The sequence below is a fragment of the Lynx rufus genome, unplaced genomic scaffold, assembly GCF_022079265.1.
Source record: "Lynx rufus isolate CCGP_SWC_20201006 ecotype Redwood Valley unplaced genomic scaffold, mLynRuf1.p SCAF_1, whole genome shotgun sequence".
Lineage (NCBI taxonomy): Eukaryota > Metazoa > Chordata > Mammalia > Carnivora > Felidae > Lynx > Lynx rufus.
The window spans coordinates 73,007,258-73,025,974 of NW_025814823.1; the positions used below are offsets into that span (position 1 = coordinate 73,007,258).

The following is an 18,717-nucleotide window of genomic DNA, read 5'->3' on the forward strand; positions in this document are numbered from 1 at the left end:
ATAACTCACAAATATGTAATCACCCTAGTCCCTTAAAAAAGGAGATAAGTTGTGTGTGTGTGTGTGTGTGTGTATACGTGTATATACATATATACATGTGTATATATATATATATAGAGAGAGAGAGAGAGAGAAGAGAGGGAGAGAGAAAGTGAAATATATACTTGAAAATATATACTTTTAAAATGGTCTATTTAGAGCACTGTGGTTCAGTGACATTCTTTTATCTTTGGATCTGGTACCTTCCTTATTTCACTTCAATTCAAGGGCAATGCCAAGTACCTAGGACATGGCAGACACTCGATCAAGATTTGAGAGTCTATGAAAGTGCAGAAAACACAGACTTTGCTCTGAATGACAATCAATCACATCTTGGGATGTGGCACAATTAATTATTTTCAGGCATAAACAATGGCAGTGAGGTATAAAATGCCACAAGAGGAGTATTCTTACTTCACCACAATGAGGGAAGACTTCTTAGAGGTGATGGCATTTTCTCTAAGCTTTAAGAAATGGAGACAATTTCAACAGGTGAAAATAGAAGACAGACGATTCTATACAGAGTAAAGCACAAACAAAAGAACAGGGATTTGAAAGCATGTGGCTAATTTTGGGAACTTTGAAAGGTGTTTGGAGTCTATGGAGGTAAGGAAGGTAGAGAGATAAATTTGGAAAGGTGGGGTACTCAGGGTTCCCACACAATCACCAAAGCCATCTTGTAAATTCCTGTCCTTTACAAGAGGACAAAATGGTACAACAGGTACTCAATTGGTACAAAAATGACCCTTCCATGGTGGGGGGGTGGGCGGGGGGGGGGGGAGATGATCACAGTGGGGGATAGAGCTAAAATAAAAACACATAAGTAAATATAAGCCATATCATTATATTAAATAAATTCCTAATTTAAAAAGCATGAAAAGGGAAAAAAGGCCCTACATTTAAGCTATATATGTCTATTACTCTTCTCAAAACACAAAATGTGGAGCAATTTTTTATTCTGTTTGCCAACATGTCAAACGTATTTGAATTTACCTGTCGAAATGTAAACTTCAGCCAAAATGGCCTACAATACAAGATGACAGTGTACTTAGTGTCTATACCTCCTCTGCTTCTCTCGAAGCCCCAACTCAGTGGCTTCCATTGTTCTTCTCAGATGTCAGCTCTCAACCTGGAGTTCTCAGTGTGGCCCACCCTGCATACTTGATCTAATCAAGTTTCTCTCCACCTCCCTTGCCCCTGAAGCCTCCACCTCAGCCCTCTTTGTTCTTTATAGGACATTCAGTTTCCTAATTTCTTATTAATTTGTTCCTTTCCATATGCAATGACTTTCTACCCCATATTTGTAACCTCCATGATGGAAGGGACTTCATTTGTTCTACTCATTGCTCTATACAGAACACCTAGAACAGAACCTGACATATTAAGAAGATTCAATAACTCTTTGTCAGATCAATGACATTTCAGTATGAAGATATATGAAATTGTTGTACCTAAAAGTGGTATCTTTAAATGAACAAATCAGATTTTTAAAATTTCCTGAGGGCAATTCTTACTCAAAGAGTGAGTTTGGAGGTAAAGGTAACTTTGCTTAAAAATATTTTCTTAAAGATCATTTAATTAAATAATGAAACAAATATATATATGTATATATATATATATATATATATACACACACATACACATATATAGTTATGGTTATATGTAATATAAAATCATATAATTATATATCAATATATAATTTATATAATAGAAAGTTTTAACACTGATTTTGCTTCAATTAGTAATAACAAATTAATGTTTGATGTTCCAGGGATATATCTATATTTTTCTTCACAAGAGAATATATTTCTTTATATATGAGAAATATAAAGAGAATAAAAGGAAAGGTCTTGATCACATTTCTTTTTAGCCTATCTTCTGTTCCATTTTCCCATGGAAAATAAGAGAGCAAAAGTGACCTCAAATATGTTTTTCTTACAGATCATTGATGCACGCATATCATTTTGAACTCATGAATACCAAGAGAGCAGTCAGGGTTGAAATGGTATAACAGACCATTAGGAAACTCAGATATCTTCCCATACCTGGAAAAAAGTATATCCCCATCTTATAATACAGAAGCGTAAAGCACACCCTCCTTCATACTATGACAAAACATGTATTGTCCATATTTATAAAATTATCTGCTGGTTGTATATTTAAAGAAGACACAGTAAGTTTTAATCATTGTTTATATCAGAGTAATCTTATTTAGAAGAGAATAGGTTTATTTACTTCAAAAAGATGGCATATTTGGAGCTCTACCTGGTGAAAACTGTGTTCTAAAACATAATCTGATTTAAAAAGGGGGGCAAAGCAAACACTCTAAGTCATGATAATGTGACCCTTCATGGATCAACAATGTTTAGAACAACTGAGTTGCTCTTATAATACAAAGGTTTGCTAGATAAGGCTCTAGGCTAAAGTGGAAAATGAAAACCCATTTTTCTTAATAGCTTTTACACTCATTTGAAAATATTGTCCCCAAATACTTCATTAAGTCATATTATATTTATGCAATTAGGTATTATATCTGTATAATTTTATCTCCCTTAGAACTGCCATTCTAATTTTCCTCCAATGTTTGCCTTTTAAGTTTGATTCTAAGAGCAAATAATCTCCAATTTCCAATGTCATGATAAGCTCTTGTCCTTTAAAACCATATAGCTATGGCCTTAAAAAAAAAAAAAAGAAAAACAAACAAGCATTAAAACTTTTGATCATAAATTTGCAAATGTGTAGAACACACACACTCACATGGATACACATGTAAAACATATGCTTCTGTCCCCTGTGTTTGGAACAACAGGGTATTTAAAACAAATACAGCTGGGCACCAAGAATATAACGTGCTGGGCAAACATATACTCCTATTAATGTAAATATATTCTTCGATGTTTCCTGCCAAGCCCCCTTAGTTATGAAAAGCAAGCAAGCCCCATTTCTCCCACAGAACACCCCACATAGTCTCAAAACAATCGCCCTTAGCAACTGGATGTGGAAGCAAGCAGAGATGAACAAAAGCCGCGGGGCTCCGGCTCCTAAGTTGCCTTCTCAGACCCTGACATTTTACAGCAGCAAAAGCAGGTCATGCTGGGCACTAGTTGTTTCTCGAAAAAAAAAAAAAATATGTATAGTAAGGCAACTATTCTAGTCATCTGTATGTAGTAACTGCTGGTTTTGCCTCATGTAATTCGTGAGTCCTTGAATTTAAACTGAAACATGTTAGGGATGTGTGTACCTCGCCAACCCCCCTCCCCAATTCGGGCTCATTCTTCCTCACGCTGCGCCCCTCTCCGCATCCCAAGATGTGACCTCAGGCTTCAGCGCGCTCAGTGCTGCCCGCTTAGCAGCGTTTGGGTAAATCTCAGTTGAACCAGCCCTTAGTTCACACACACCCTCTACTCACTTCTCAGACACCGGCCCCTGCGGAGGGCGCGGTGGAGATCGCCACATTTCGCCAAGGTCTGGGACCCTAGGATGTTTCCAGGAGAGCTGGGAGGCCAAGTGAGGCCAGACACACAAATTCATGACCCCTCGGATCAGACTGGAAGCAGCCAGCGAGACCCCGAGGTGCTGCGGAGATCTTTCCCTAGCATTCTAGACTCAGACGCTATATCCCCGGGGGAAGCCAAGACCCCCCCAGAGTAGAAAGATTTTCCCTGGAAGCCAGCCCACATGAGACTCGGGGAGCAAGAGGCAGCCGGCGAAGAGCGGGCCAACTTGCCGGCTACTGGCGGGGTTTTCAGTGGCTACAGGTTGCCTGAGAGCAGGTTCCCAGCTCCCACGGGCAGGCGGAAGGCGCTCGGAGCGCTCGGAAGGGGACTTAGGGGGTGTGGGGGCACTGAGAGACGGAGGGAGGGAAGGGGGAGCCCGAAGAGGCCCCAGGCAGGTGGGGAGATGGGAGAGATCCGGGGGCGCACCTCCCAACAGTGACCCACACAGACCTTGGCGCCGCAACCTGCGCTTCTTGAGGCCGAAGATGCGCACTTTGGAGAAGATATCCACCAGGTTGCCGTTGCAGAGCCCGCGGTTCTTGCTGGGGCTGCTCCGCCTCCTGCTGGCAGACGGCCGGTCCCAGTGCTGCTCCCGCGCCTGCCGCTTCTGGCGGATCAAGCCGCTGGCGATGGCCGCGGCCATGGTGGCCCCGGGAATGGGTCCGGGGAGGGAGGGGACCGAGGGAAGGGGAGCTGGGGACACGGGAGAGGGAAAGGGCGGCGCAGACGGCGGCTCGCCCTGGACGAGGCGGGGGGAAGAGGCCCGAGGGGCTGGGGAGAGGGGTAGGGGCGCTCAGTCCCGACTCGGACCCATCGCCCTCTCCGCGGAGCGCCGGGCCGGGCGCGCAGGTGCTCCCGGGACGCGGCGGGGCGAGCCCCGGGAGCCGAGGTCGTGTCGGCCGCCTCCCGGCCGCGTCGGAGCCGGGAGTGGGGCCGGGGCTGCGGGCACCGCCTCTCACCGCGCGCCGCCGGAGCCCTCTCGGGGGCCGCCACTGCCACTCGCACTGCCTTCTTGCCTCGCCCCCCTCCCGGGCTGGAGGTAGAGCCCGCTGCCTTCTTCCAGGGCACGGGATGGAGGGCAGGTCCCGGCCGGGTCTCGGCGCGTGCGTCCGTCTAGGGCAGGCTAGGCAGGACTCAGCGCCGGGCTTGCGCTGCCCCCCGGCCGGTGCCGCCGGTGCCGCCGCCGCCGCCCGCTCTCGGGTTCTGCCGGTGATTGTCAAGTGCTTTGGAAATCAGCATCTGGGGAGAGCAATCTTCTCCCCGGAGATCTCTAATCAAAGCGCTTCGTTCCCACCCCACTACACCTCCCTCCCGTTCCCCTCCTATGTCTTTCTTCAGAAAGAAAAAAAATATATATATATATATAGTAATGATTTAAAATAATAATAATAATAATAATAATAATAATAATAATAATAATAGAAAGCTAAAATGGATTCCAGGGGGGTGGGGTGCTAAGAGGCTGAGCCTAGAGCAGGTGGGGTTGAAGGAATATCGGTGCGCTTTTTCTTAGATGAAACTCGCAGGTTTCCGAGGCTTCCGCGGCTTGGCCAGGGCTTCTGAATCTTAACGTGTCTCCTGGTCCCCAGAAACTCTGGGCTGCGGTTGGAGGGCGAGGTGGTTTCCGCCCTCCCTGCTAATCCCTTCAGCGCCGAAACCCCTCCACCCCAGGAAGGAGGAGGAGGAAGCAGGGAGGAGAGTGTGTCCCGAGGAGGGAGGCGCCTCCACTCCTTATCCAGTCTACCCAAACTTGCTGGACTCTCCCTCTTGCTGTCATTTTGAGACCATAACACCGAGCAAAAAGGAGGGGGGTGGGGAAGGTGAGAAGCTATGCTAAGGTTGTACGTATGGAAAGACCCCTTTCCCAAATTTGCTCTCTAGCACTCAGAGATGCCAGCCGCTGTAGCTGCTACAAAGCAGCAGCTGGAGAGAATAATTGCCCGATAGCACACTGAAGAAGTCACCGCAGAAATATTAAGGGTGGGGGACGGTGTCACAGTATTCCAGGGACAACAAAAAGCAGCCAGACTGAGGAACACTCCAATTTGAGCTGTTGTCTTTGGCGTCCCCGGGTAGAGAAGCTCTGTCAGGGAGCGTAGCCATATGAACTGTGTCTGAAATTCAAATACAACAGCTGCTGCCTCCTCCCCTTGACTTCCTGTCTGTGTCCTGGCAGTGTTCTGTCTTGGATAACTGAAAATATAAAGGTCCAAGAGGAAGGGAGCAAGTGGAGGGCACCCTAGGAAGGAAGGTTGAGAGAGAAACACTTCATGCTTGGATGAATACAGATCTGTGGTTTCTAGGATACACTCGGAGTGACAGAGCCAAGTGTAGAATTTGCTCCTGTGGTTTAGTACCTTTTCCTCTTCCCTTTAAGCTGTTTGGCTTTGTCATTACAGGAAGGTAAAGAAAAGAAATGCAAAAACTAGACTTCTCACAATCCAGTGTTAGGAAGGATGGAAGAAAGAAGATTCATCTGGTAATCAAGAGACTTTTAACAATCACTTCGGTGGTGACTGCTTAGAGCTGGAGAGAGGAGAGGCACACTCTGGAAGCAGTCCTAGGAACAGTTCTGGACCAACACACACGTTCTCTTTGTCTCAGGAATAGGCAGTTAAGTCCCACAAAGACTTGCAACCAGGCAAGTGGGAGAAGCTCATCCGAGGGTTGATGACAGACTAGACACCTTCTGCTCTATAGAACTTATCCACAGCCTCTCCATGTAAGCAATTAGTTCTCATCTGTTACTCATTGCATTTACTCCACATTAACTAGTAAGTTTCTTTGGTGGAAGAAAATTTAAAGGAAGTGTGTAGATTTGGGTCCAATGCAATTATCATTGGCTTTAGGATGATGTATATTATATTTAACATTTAAGAACATACTCTGTAAGCTCATTTTCAAAACCTTGCTGTGTTATATCTACAAAACAACCACAATTATTAAAAGGAATAAGCAGAAGTAATTTTGCCAGAAATTTGTAAACCGTAATAACCCATGAGATAGTAAAAGTAAAGAGGTGTTTTAACTATTTTGCTCTGTCTCTACCACTTTGTGTTCTGTTTTAGTGTCTGCGTTCTTATATTTTCACTAAGTGTGTATTTATGTTGTTTTGCCACGTTCCTGCTAAAAAAGGAAGGGTCATTCTGCAAATAATGGCTATTTAAGTGTGTCTTTTTAAAAATTCACTGAAATAAATACCAATGAACATAAAGAGTAGGTACTCCTGCCTTACATTATTGAAGAAAGGTCATTTGGACATTTCAGACTTTATAGATTGGAATTTCCAAATGACTTTACAATTAAAATAAACATATTTATCTAAAGCAAGTGGTGAGTTTTCAAAGAAGCAAAACGTTAAGTACAGTGACCTCTTACATCTAGTACAACATAATCTAGTTTGCCTTGAAAGGTTTTTTTACCCTATGACATATGTGTCTGCTATATTAATTTGGACAGATTAAGATTAAGCTTCTTCTTATTATATCTGTGTTAATGATTTCCTTTCCAGGCATTTTCTTATATTGCAGTCTTTTCCCCAGCTCTTTGGATTGGGTAATTAATTGGGAGGTCGGTTTTTTGGCTCCTTCAGACCCCTCCTTTCACTGTTCAGTACCCTCCGGATAAGCCTGAGATTCAGCACCGCGGACAGAGATCCTGACCCGGCCCTGGGGTAGCTCTCTTAGCAAAAGCAAGTTCCCCTGAGTGAGGCTAGGAGAGCTGGCTAGGAGAGTCTCTGATACTCTCCTCTCTTAAAAGCAGCTTTCCACCTTTTTTTTTTTTTCAAGGTGGAAAGGAAATTAATCCTCACAGCTTCCACTAACATTAATAACACTCCTCGTAGCATCAAGCCTTTCAGCTCTTTGATAACGAGAAATACTCTTTCTTTCCTGATGCTTTCCGCCCTGGCACAGCGTGGGGGACCGCAGGGTCCTCAGACTCAGGGCGTCTATGCAGACTGTGAATTTCACAAGCCGTGTGTGTGTGTGTGTGTGTGTGTGTGTGTGTGTGTGTGGTTTCCTGTTTTAAGGGAGCTTGGGGTGGAGGCAACATTGGGATAATCAAGGTCCTTTAGCTTAATCCCTGTGTTTTTCTTTTACCTCCCCAAAACGCTGTTTAGTTGTTTACAGATCAAGGAGGTAAAGGAAAGAAAACGCAAGAGAGCCATCTGCTGTTTTAAGCTGTGATAAAAGTGTGTGCAAAGCTAGGGTGAAAACCCTTTCTGGGAGGGTGAATACAAATTCATATCTTGCTCTAATTCAGGAAATGATTTCTCATTCATGAGAACCACCCCCCCACCCCCAAGTTATTAATTTCATCTTTGACTTTGTAAAAACAAACAAAAGTACCTTCTAGGTAGAGTGGCTTCTGACCAGGCTATCAGGAGTCTAAAGTCTGATTTCACAGTCTTGGTTCATTTCCTAACTCTGCTACTTCCCGGCTGTATAATGACCTCTAGTATGTTGCCTTAGTCTCTCTCAGCCTCAGTTTCTTCATCTCGAAAATTGAAATGATAATAGAATCTCCTTTTAAACTCTTGTGAGATCAAAGTTAGTAAATGAATGTAAAGATCCTAGTACAGTGTCTGACACTGTTAAGGTGCTCAAAAATGATAGCTCTTTTTATCATTATTATTTTCCAGATCACTCATTCCTATCTTGTAAATTATTTTCCAATTTCCATGCTTTTTTAATATAAAATTATATGTATTTTTGATTGTATCTCTTCATGTCCTAAATGGGTTCATAATAAGATTTAAAGTATTCAGTGTATGTATGTGTGTGTGTATATATATATATATATATATATATATATATACTGTATGTGTATATATATGTATATATATATATATATATATATACATATATATATATAAGTTTTGGAGAGAGAAGTGTGAGTTCAAATCTTAGTGTGTAATTGACTAAATTTGTGAACTTGGCCCTATAAAGCCATTTCTCCACCCAATTAATACTGATAATAAAATCATTTCCCGTCCTCATAGAGATTAATGTGTGGCTATGAGAACACAATTCCAAAGCCGTAAAGAATTATGAAGCAGTCATTCATGAGAAGGTAATTATTCAAATATCTTCCCTGTGATTGGAGGTCTCCTGAAGATCTCATGCTCCCTTTGACCTCTCTACATTGCATACATTGTTCCCTCTACCTAGAATATAATATGAAACAGTTGCTAAAATCACAGTTGGAATAAGGCAATCATAGGCTTGACTGTGTGTCCTTGAGCAACTCATTTAAGCCTCTCTAAGTGTCACTTCCCTCTTCTGTCATAATAACACAATAAGGTTATTATGAGAATTCAATGGCAACATTATGTAAGACACTTAGAGTGTGCCTGTCATGCAGGAAAGTCAACATATAGTAGCTATTGGTAATAACTCTTCATCACTCCCTTCTTCACTTTTTCCATCTTTAATAAGAGGTCTCACAGGCATCTCATGCTTAATGAGGCCAAGATTAAACTCTTAGTCTTCCTTCTCAAACGTGTTCTTCTCCAATCTTCCCTATCTGTGGAATGACAACTCCATTCTTCTTGTTCCACAAGTCAAAAATGTTGGCATCATACCAATATAATTTCTTTCTTTCATATACCATATGTAATTGCTCAGAAAAATCTACTCAGTCTATTTTCAAAATACATTCAAAATATCGTCACTTCTCCTTTCCTACCACTGTCTCCACTACTACCTACCACCATCATCTTTTGGATTATTATAAAAGCAACCTAACTGGTCTCCTAGGATCCACTTTTGCTCTTCTTTGATATGCCCTCAACACTGTGGCCAAAGTGTTGAAAATATAAGTAAGATTTTATCACATCGTTGTTCAAAATCTTACACCTCAACAGAAACCAAAGACCTCATGGTGCCTACAATATCCCATATGATTTGTTTCCACATCTGCCTTCACTTGTTCTCTGACATAATTTCTTCTTCACTTTCTTCATTCACCAGTTCCTGTTCCTCACACCACCTGGCATGCTCCTATCCTATAGCAGGACTTTTATACTTTTTCTTCCATCTGACTTTTTCAACCCCCTCAATTCTTTGCTCACATAGTATCTTTTCACATGAGCTCTTCTCTTACAAATCTATGTAAAATAACACAGTCCATCTCTTCCTTTCTCCGTTTTATGGCCTACACAGCATTTATACCTTTTTAAAATTCTATATATTTCCTTGTTAATTTGGACTCTTTTGATACTTTGAAATATATGAGGGAACACATTTTGTTTCTTTTGTCTACTGTCACATTATCTAGTGCTTAAGATGGTACCAGAGTAGGCACTCAGTAAATATTTGTTTATTGAAAGAATTAAGGAGTTGGATACATAGATAGGTATTACCAAATAAGAGGAATAGGAATCATGCTTATCCTAGGCTGTCAGGGATGAATTACTCTGTGGTACTTGATCTCTTTAAGCACCAAGGTATCTAAAATTCTATCTGGATTACACATAATCTCAACACCATAAAAAGGATACACAGTGAGTACTTTAGCTTTTGCTTGATGACTTAGACTCAATCTATGATGACATGTAGTTTGAATTCTGAATTCTAACAGGGATACCCTTGTACTTTACTGAAAGATATGAGACTGATTCTACTTGAACTGGAGAGAACTGTTCTAGTGATCTTTTTTTTTAATCCAGTATTATTAACATAGAGTGTTATCTTTCAGGTGTACAATATAGTGATTTAACAATTCTGTAAATTACAGTAAGTGAAGTACACTCTTCATCCCCTTCATCGATTTCACTTATCCTTCCACCCACCTCCTTTCTGGCAGCCACCATTTTGTTCCCTATGTTTAAGAGTCTGTTTTTTTGTGTGTCTTTCTTTTTTCTTTGTTTTTTTTTCTTAAATTCCACATATGAGTGAAATCATATGGTATTTGTCTTTCTCTGACTGACTTATTTCAGTTGGCATATTACCCTCTAGATCCAGCTATGTTACCCCAAATGACAAACACACTAATTTGAAAAAATATATGCACTCCTGTTTTTCAACGTTTATTTATTTTTGGGACAGAGAGAGACAGAGCATGAACGGGGGAGGGGCAGAGAGAGAGGGAGACACAGGCTCCAGGCTCCGAGCCATCAGCCCAGAGCCCGACGCAGGGCTCGAACTCACAGACCGCGAGATCGTGACCTGGCTGAAGTCGGACGCTTAACCGACTGCGCCACCCAGGCGCCCCATATGCACTCCTGTTTTTATTTCAGCATTATTTACAATAGCTAATATATGGAAGCAACCCAAGTGCCCATCCAGAGAGGAATAGATAAAGAAGATGTGGTATATATACACAATGGAATATTACTCAGCCATAAATAAGAATGTACTACTGATCTTTGTGACTCATCCTCCCATATCCAATTTTCTTCCTCACTTTCACATTGCCAGTTTACAATATGCACCTTTTCAAACTTGATACATGTAATCCATTGTAAATTAGAAACATTTATGGATGTATTTATCAGAAGTATCTGTAAATATAAAAGTAAATGAATTTTAATGGAGGAAAGTATATAAACAAGAAAATAAACAAGAAAATTAGTCTTATTAATATTAATTTCATTAGCAATGGTGCTTTTTCCTCCTGACTTCCGAGTTTTTGCTAGGCTCTAGGTGACTTTGTTGCATAGGCTGCTTATGTTCCAATGGTTTACTTAAAAAACGGTACACAATTTTTGAGTTTGTTTCAACTTTAAATAAACAGAAAAGGCCAAAGAATATATTTTGTGACCTTGATATCTATATTAGATGCTATTTTTCACGAAGTAAAATTTTTGTTTTACTTTTGTTTCTGCCATTGCTACAGCCACTGTTCCAACTTAACCAAATCCATCAAATCTGCAAAACCATTGATTTTAGGATGCATTATTATTTTAAATACGACAATAAAAGACAAAGCTTTACTGAAATATACCATGCCATACATGATAAGATGTATACCAGTTTCAGAGATGTTTATACATATAGTGTATTTGCATTTTATAATCAATGACGTATGGTATAATGGCACCATATAACTCTATAAATGAGAATTGTACTCTTATAACCCTGTTGTATTCCATATTTTGCTTAGACATCACACATCTTCTGTTTAAAACAGACTGTGCTTCAGAGCACCTGTAGTCTAAAACATCTTTGGTTTTATTGTTGTTGTTCTTCTTGTAATTTCTTTTTTTCTCAGTGTGTCTGAATTGGAGGGATAGATAGGGTGGAAAAATATTCTACAAATATTTCCTGTTTACTTATTTGATCATCTGTATACAGTGAGTGACACATTCCATTTTGTCATATGGTTTCCCTTGTAAGTCAATCACTTGTGGACATTTTAAATATCTCCTAAATTAAGCATTAAAATATGAGGACCCAACATTTTTTCACAAATAAATTATTGCAAAATAATTTGAGATGAGCTAAAGTGGAGTTAAAAAGGATATATTGGCATCTATGTTTTTATCCTTTTTTTCTGGATAAATGGGTTCTATTTGAAAATGTATAAGATAATTCTGATAATATAGTCAATACTGATGTCCCTCTTCCTTTTTTACTCATTTGGAAGAACATCAAAAAGTAATGTTAAGATGCACTTGGGACACATTTCCAGCTAGTTAATTAAGATTGAATACCTACCCACTAATTAAAGTTCAAATTCAAAATCATATTTTTTTCTGTGACAGTATTATTGACTTTTATTTTAGATTCAAAGAATAATCTAAGTGGTTATTAAAGTATCTTAAATTAATTTTCAAGAAATAACTGATTGCATTAATGTTAGAACAATCTTACTGATGCATTTTGCTGGATACATTCATTTCTAGTAAGCAACAGATTTTCATCTTCTAAAAAAACCTGGAAAGAATTTTATTGTCACTTAATATTTTGATTCAATAAAGAAAAAGTGAAAAGTATTGGTACCAAAAACTTGTGAACATTCTTTCCTATAGAAGCAATACCAGATTGATACTAGCAGATGGTTTAACTTTACAAATCTAGCGTATTTTTTTTAAATCTGACTAATACATTGGAAAAATGTTCTCAGTGGCTTCCAGCCTTCTATATTAAATTAAATCCAAAATGTGCATAGCATTCATTTCAGAGGTGTGAATATGGACATATCTTTCCTTACTCTAAATAAGTAGTGGGAGATGATAATAACACTAATTTTAGTAATATATCGGTTAGTTTTTTTATTTTATTTTTATTATTTATTTATTTTTTTTTTAATTTTTTTTCAACGTTTATTTATTTTTGGGACAGAGAGAGGCAGAGCATGAACGGGGGAGGGGCAGAGAGAGAGGGAGACACAGAATCGGAAACGGGCTCCAGGCTCTGAGCCATCAGCCCAGAGCCTGACGCGGGGCTCGAACTCACGGACCGCGAGATCGTGACCTGGCTGAAGTCGGACGCTTAACCGACTGCGCCACCCAGGCGCCCCATTTAGTTTTTTTAAAAGACAAATATCTTAAAAGAAAAAAATATGTCCAAAAAATTGAGAAATAAACATGAATTTATAATCTCAGTGCAAAGATTCTGTGTGCACATATATATAATCTTACTTATAGTTGACATGGTAAACAATATCTGTGCAATGATTCTTAGAATGGCCACTTTGACAGCAATTAATTGCTCTAGACTGATTTTGTTCTTTGTATTTAGTATATACAGGCTAAACACATACATAAGCATGTGTGTCTGCACACACATGTATACATGTACACACACATGCACACAAGCATGTGTTCAAAAACACATAACTCAATTCCTCACTCTGGCAAAAAGAATTATGAAGCAATTATTTTCCAAAGGAAAATGACTTGCAAACTCTAAGAATCAACTTCAAGACTCTTAGAAAACTAGTTTCATTACCACGTTAAGAGTGGGCAATATCTCTCTAAATTTACTTTTGAATTATTTTCGATAATGGTTGAGTGGAAATTAAGGATATATTTATAGATTTTAGTCATAATCCTTTAAATGTAAATTAAGACTACATCTCTCTCAATTCTTAAAACACCGAAATAATATTTGCAGTATAGTCTGTGAAGAGCTTTACCATGTATTGAAGTAGGTATCCTGATCTCCATTTAGTAGAAGAGGAAGGTAAGCCCCTGACATGTTAAATGAGTCCTGTGTTTACGCTGGTAGGAAGTGGAGGAGTCAGATCTTAAGCTCCTGCTTTTCCTACCACACTATGTCCACCCAGCACTCAGCTATTGACAGCGTAAGTCTCTGTCACAGCACCAAGTCTAGTAATGGGGACTCATATGGGATCTGAGGACTTTCAGCAGTTTCATGCATGGATTTTGTATTATCTGTGATTCCCCTGAATTTATACTAAAAGGAAAATGATGGTATGCAAGTGGACTTTATGCCCACTGGCTCACAGTGTTCATCCAATTCTTTTTTAAAAATATTTTTAATGTTTATTTATTTTTGAGAGAAAGAGAGGGGGGCAGGTAGGGGCAGAGATAGAGGGAGACACAGAATCCGAAGCAGGCTCCAGGCTCTGAGCTGTCAGCACAGAACCCGATGCAGGGCTCGAATCCATGAATGGCGAGATCATGACCTGAGCTGAAGTTGGACACTTAACCGACTGAGCCACCCAGGAGCCCCGGTGTTCATCCAGTTCTTAAGGAGACCTCGTCTAAAGCAAGAATAAGAACCACAAGTGTAGAAGGAGGCAATGATAATAGTAATAATAATATAACAGAATGGGCACATAATACCCATTAATAGGTTTTCTGACTATAAAAGTTATACATGCTCATTGAGAAATAATTGCAACATAAAAACAAATGGTAAATAAAAACCAACTTTGATCCCAACATGAAAACTTTTAAGTGTATTTTTTTCTGTTTTTTTTTTCTTTTAAATCATTACATGAAAATTTGCTACCCTATTTTTGGCACAGTTTAGTGACTGAGAAGACATAATTGAGTAAAAGCCAGTGTATCAAAGCATACATTTTAACTTTTAAAAAAAATGTTTTTATTTTATTTTTGAGAGAGAGAGACAGAGCACAAGCAGGGGAGGGGCAGAGAGAGAGGAAGACACAGAATTCGAAGAAGGCTCCAGGCTCTGAGCTTTCAGCACAGAGCCTGAAGGGGCCCCAACATGAACTGTGAGATCATGACCTGAGCTGAAGTCGGCCACTTAATCGACTGAGCCACCCAGGCGCCCCTCAAAGCATACACTTGAATCATATGACCTGGAAGTCCATCAGAAACTACCATACTCTAAACACTAGCAAAAACCTCTTACAACTCAGAAATCACTTTCTTCTAAGTTTTGCTGTACATGTTCTGAACTCTGGGACCAGTTCTCATCTTAGTGTTCAGAGTTTTAGAAAGTCTAGCTAAATATCTTAAGCCTTAGGTTTCTGGAAAAGTTTACATGAATCCTCTTCTGATCTTATAATCTACCTCCTAAGATGACACATGTGAAAATAATTTCCAAGGTACAATGCACCTACAAAATGTTATAAATCGATGCCATATTCTTGAGCCTCATCCTATTTAGTATGTAAGAACTAAAAATTTAGATCCTTAAATTATTCCCTTGAATCTTCCTCAATAACCTATACGTTTCCTATTGTTTCCGTAACAAATTACCATAAAGTCAGTTACTCAAAACAACACACATTTATTCTCTCCCAGGTCTAGAGTTAGGAAGTCTTTAATCAGTCTCATTGGGTTTAAGATGTCTACAGAACTGGTTCCTTATGGAAGCTCTGAGAAAAGAGTCTGACTGCTGGCTTTTTTTTGTTTTGTTTTGTTTTCTAGAGGTGAACTTCATTCCACTGTTCACAGTCCTTCCTTGTTTCTGCTGTCACATCTCCTATTATTGATGCTGATCCCCCTGCCTCCCTCTCACGAAGATGACGTTGGGCCCACCCAGATGATTTGGGATAATCTGTCTCAAAATCTTTAGTTTAACAACATTGCAAAGTCCCTTTTACTATATAAATTAGCATAACCACCAGTTACATAAATTAGGACTTAGACACATTTGGGGGCTATTATTCAGTCTACCAAACCTACCCTGTATCTAAAGCACATGGAAATAGAGCCCTGCCTACCACTTGACAATCACCCACCCAGCCCCAGTACCACAGACAGGATAACTGCTCCAGAATGACAGATTTTAAATTACAGTCCTGTAAAGACATATATATATATATACATATATACATATATATATTTCATATATATATACATATATATTTCATATATATTCATATATATATTTCATATATATATTCATATATATATTTCATATATATATGAATATATATGTATATATATACACTTAATACCAACTGTTTGCTTGATTGAATCTCTGACTACCATCTGCTTCTGTATCTCAGTTGCTTTATTCCCTGCTCAGGATGATGTCTTGTCATTGGCCACGCCTCTCTGATACCACCTGCTTACCTGAATTTCTTATGACTTTAATTATTGCATCTCTCAGGGAAAAAAAAATGTTGTTGAAACAGAGCCACTGTGCTCCCCCGCGGGTTATGAGGATGCATTTTCTGAGTCCCACATAAATCCATGAAAAATTTAATTTCTTGAGTTTAAATCATGCCTTTCATGAGATTTAGGGCCATGGAATCGAGCTGAATAAAACTAAGGCCAGACATGTGATGCTCTGCAGGATGAGGTTTGGAGCCTAAGGCTATCACCAAATGAAGGAAATAGATTCTGAAAGCCTTTTTTTTCCCTATTCCATTTTCATTTTTATGTGGCTGTAGGGGTAATAGATAATTGCTGTTTCCTTGTAGAAATTTAGACTGGCTCCTTAGGTAAGAATTTGCTTTAACTGTAGATTTGACACTAACTACAAACGAAAGGTATCCTTCAAGTCAAAGATTTTTAAAGGAATCAAATATTTCCCTGAGCTTGATGTGGACAGGGAAAAAGGAATCTCAGAAAAAGAACTCAGGCAGAACACAATGGAGAATTTTGCATAAGCAAAGTTTTGGGCCCTGGTCTCTAAATTTCTCTCTGCCTGTTCCTTCATCCCTGTTGCCCTTTCTCTGAGTCTCTCTGAGCTTTGAAACTGGTTTCCAGAGATGAGGTGCACAATGGTTGCAAGAAGTTTTTGGCTGTGAGTCAAAACCAGTAGATACACTGCTTTGCAGGTTTCATATTTTTATGCCTAATTGGCAACACCAAGACATATCAGCAAATGGATCTCTCCCCGATGGGCAGGGATGAACCGTTCAAACAATTATTTTTTCCCTGGATGCAGTCAGCTGGGCTAAGGAGAAGACAGCTCAGGCCACACTCACAGGCCAGTGCTCATCCCTCCATAAAATAGGCTTAGAGATCCTCTCAAGAGATTTCGTTCTAGCAGGAAAAGTCACAGCTTAGTTCGTGCCAGACATCTTGGACTATAGACAGGAGACAGCAATTTAACAATGTTTATACTACAAAATTTCCATTTTAGCCCTTGTGCCTTACTGAAAGAGTCAGACAGATATTCAAATGCTGCTTTCTGCTTTTTAGGTATGCTTTGGCAGAAATAAACCAGGTATCCTCATTCTCTGACATTTGTTGTAGCTTCTGTTTCATGACTGTAAAGTGCCCCTTGACATGCCCCTTTGAAAGGGGCATTTGACCTTCCCTCAGTGAATTCATGCCCCCTGGTCATGGGGATAAAAGGTAGAAAATCTAGTGAAGGGTACTGTGATAGCGTTGTCTGGAGACAGATGGTGGCTACACTTGTGGGCACAGCATAGCATTTAAACTTGTCAAATTACTGTGCTCTGCACTTGAAACTACCATAACACTGTGTGTCAAATATACTTCAATAGGAAAAACAAAAGTTTCTGCCCACCGACGCCAAGCTTCTCAACCTCCAGGGATGATCTCTTGGATCCTTAGCACTCCCAGCCATCCCAATGCAGAGTTCCTGACTTCAGAGCCTCGAAAATGCCCACACAACACAGGTACTGGATCAGTGTTAGTCAAAGGGAGGAAGAGAATAAGAAAGGAATAGCCTTGGGTTCTAGGCTTTTGCTCTCATTTCCCCACTCCCACCATCTCATGGCAGGTGACATGGAAACTTTCTAAAAACAATATCTTCTCTAAAAGGAAGCTACTCTTACTCTTGGAGCACGAAAAGAAAAATGAGGCATGGAGACGTCCTCAGATCTCTGAATTTTTGCTAATCTCAACAGACATGGAAAATCACTATATGTGCATCAGAATTACATCCTGTTTCTCAGTGCTAATTATTTATGGATTTGAACTAAAATCTTAATTTGTTATGTTATATCCCTCTTTTCCATCTTTAAAAGTTAGAATAAGGAGTAACACTAGAGATGATTGAATTTAATAACCCCATTTTACTAATCAATAAACTCAGGCCAAAGGAAATTAATTAATTTAGTAAGTTAAATAAGAGTTAATTAGGAAGCTAACTGGCCTGGACGCCATAGCTCCTGATGTCTTGTGCAAGGGCCTTTCTTTGCACCCTGCTACTTCTTCCAAGAGCTTGGCTTCACTGGAGAAAAGTACCCACCACACTGTCTCCCTTGCACTTCTGGAACACAACTAGCCTCTCTCCCTTCTTGCTAAGAAACAGATCATTATTTTTTTTTGTCTAGATCCTCATGTGATTCTTAAATAACCTGAGTTGTCTATGGATTACAGTTGATCCTTGCACAGCATGGGGGTTATGGCTGTTAACTCCGCACACAGACAAAAATCTGTGTTTAACTTTTGACTCTCCCCAAACTTTACTAATAGCCTATTATTGATGGGAAGCCTTACCGATAACACAGTCAATTAACACACACTTTGTATGTCATATGTATTATATACTGTATTCTTATAATAGCATAAGCTGGAGGAAAGAAAATGTTATTAGTAACATCGTAAAGAAGAAATACATTTACAGTTCTGTATTGTATGTATCAAAAAAAAATCTACTTATAGGTGGACCCATGTACTTCGAACTCATGTCGTTCAAGGGTCAATGCACTGTTATTTGACATTTGCACATAAGCTCTTGTAGGTCAATATATTCTTAAAAGAGATAATTTTTATAAAAATATACATTTGTTTACACAATCAATCTACATTTGTGCATCCATTAATTCACTCAATTAACAAATCTATTGAGTACTAATTTTCCACCACTAT

At 39.6% G+C, this 18,717-nt stretch overlaps 1 protein-coding gene across 4 annotated transcripts in view; it reads right to left on the minus strand.

Annotated features, from left to right (window-relative positions):
- The window catches only part of FGF14 (fibroblast growth factor 14), a 614,997-nt gene that overhangs the window by 165,978 nt on the left and 430,302 nt on the right, over window positions 1-18,717 (minus strand). Inside the window, exon 1 of one of the 4 annotated variants that reach the window (XM_047084920.1) lies at window positions 4,001-4,179. The exons of 2 other annotated variants lie outside the window; for them this stretch is intronic. In XM_047084920.1, the coding sequence (XP_046940876.1) occupies window positions 4,001-4,179 (179 nt within the window). Of the gene's footprint in view, window positions 1-3,986; window positions 4,180-18,717 lie in introns of those variants that run through there. One more of the 4 variants, XM_047084997.1, reaches the window with a different exon arrangement.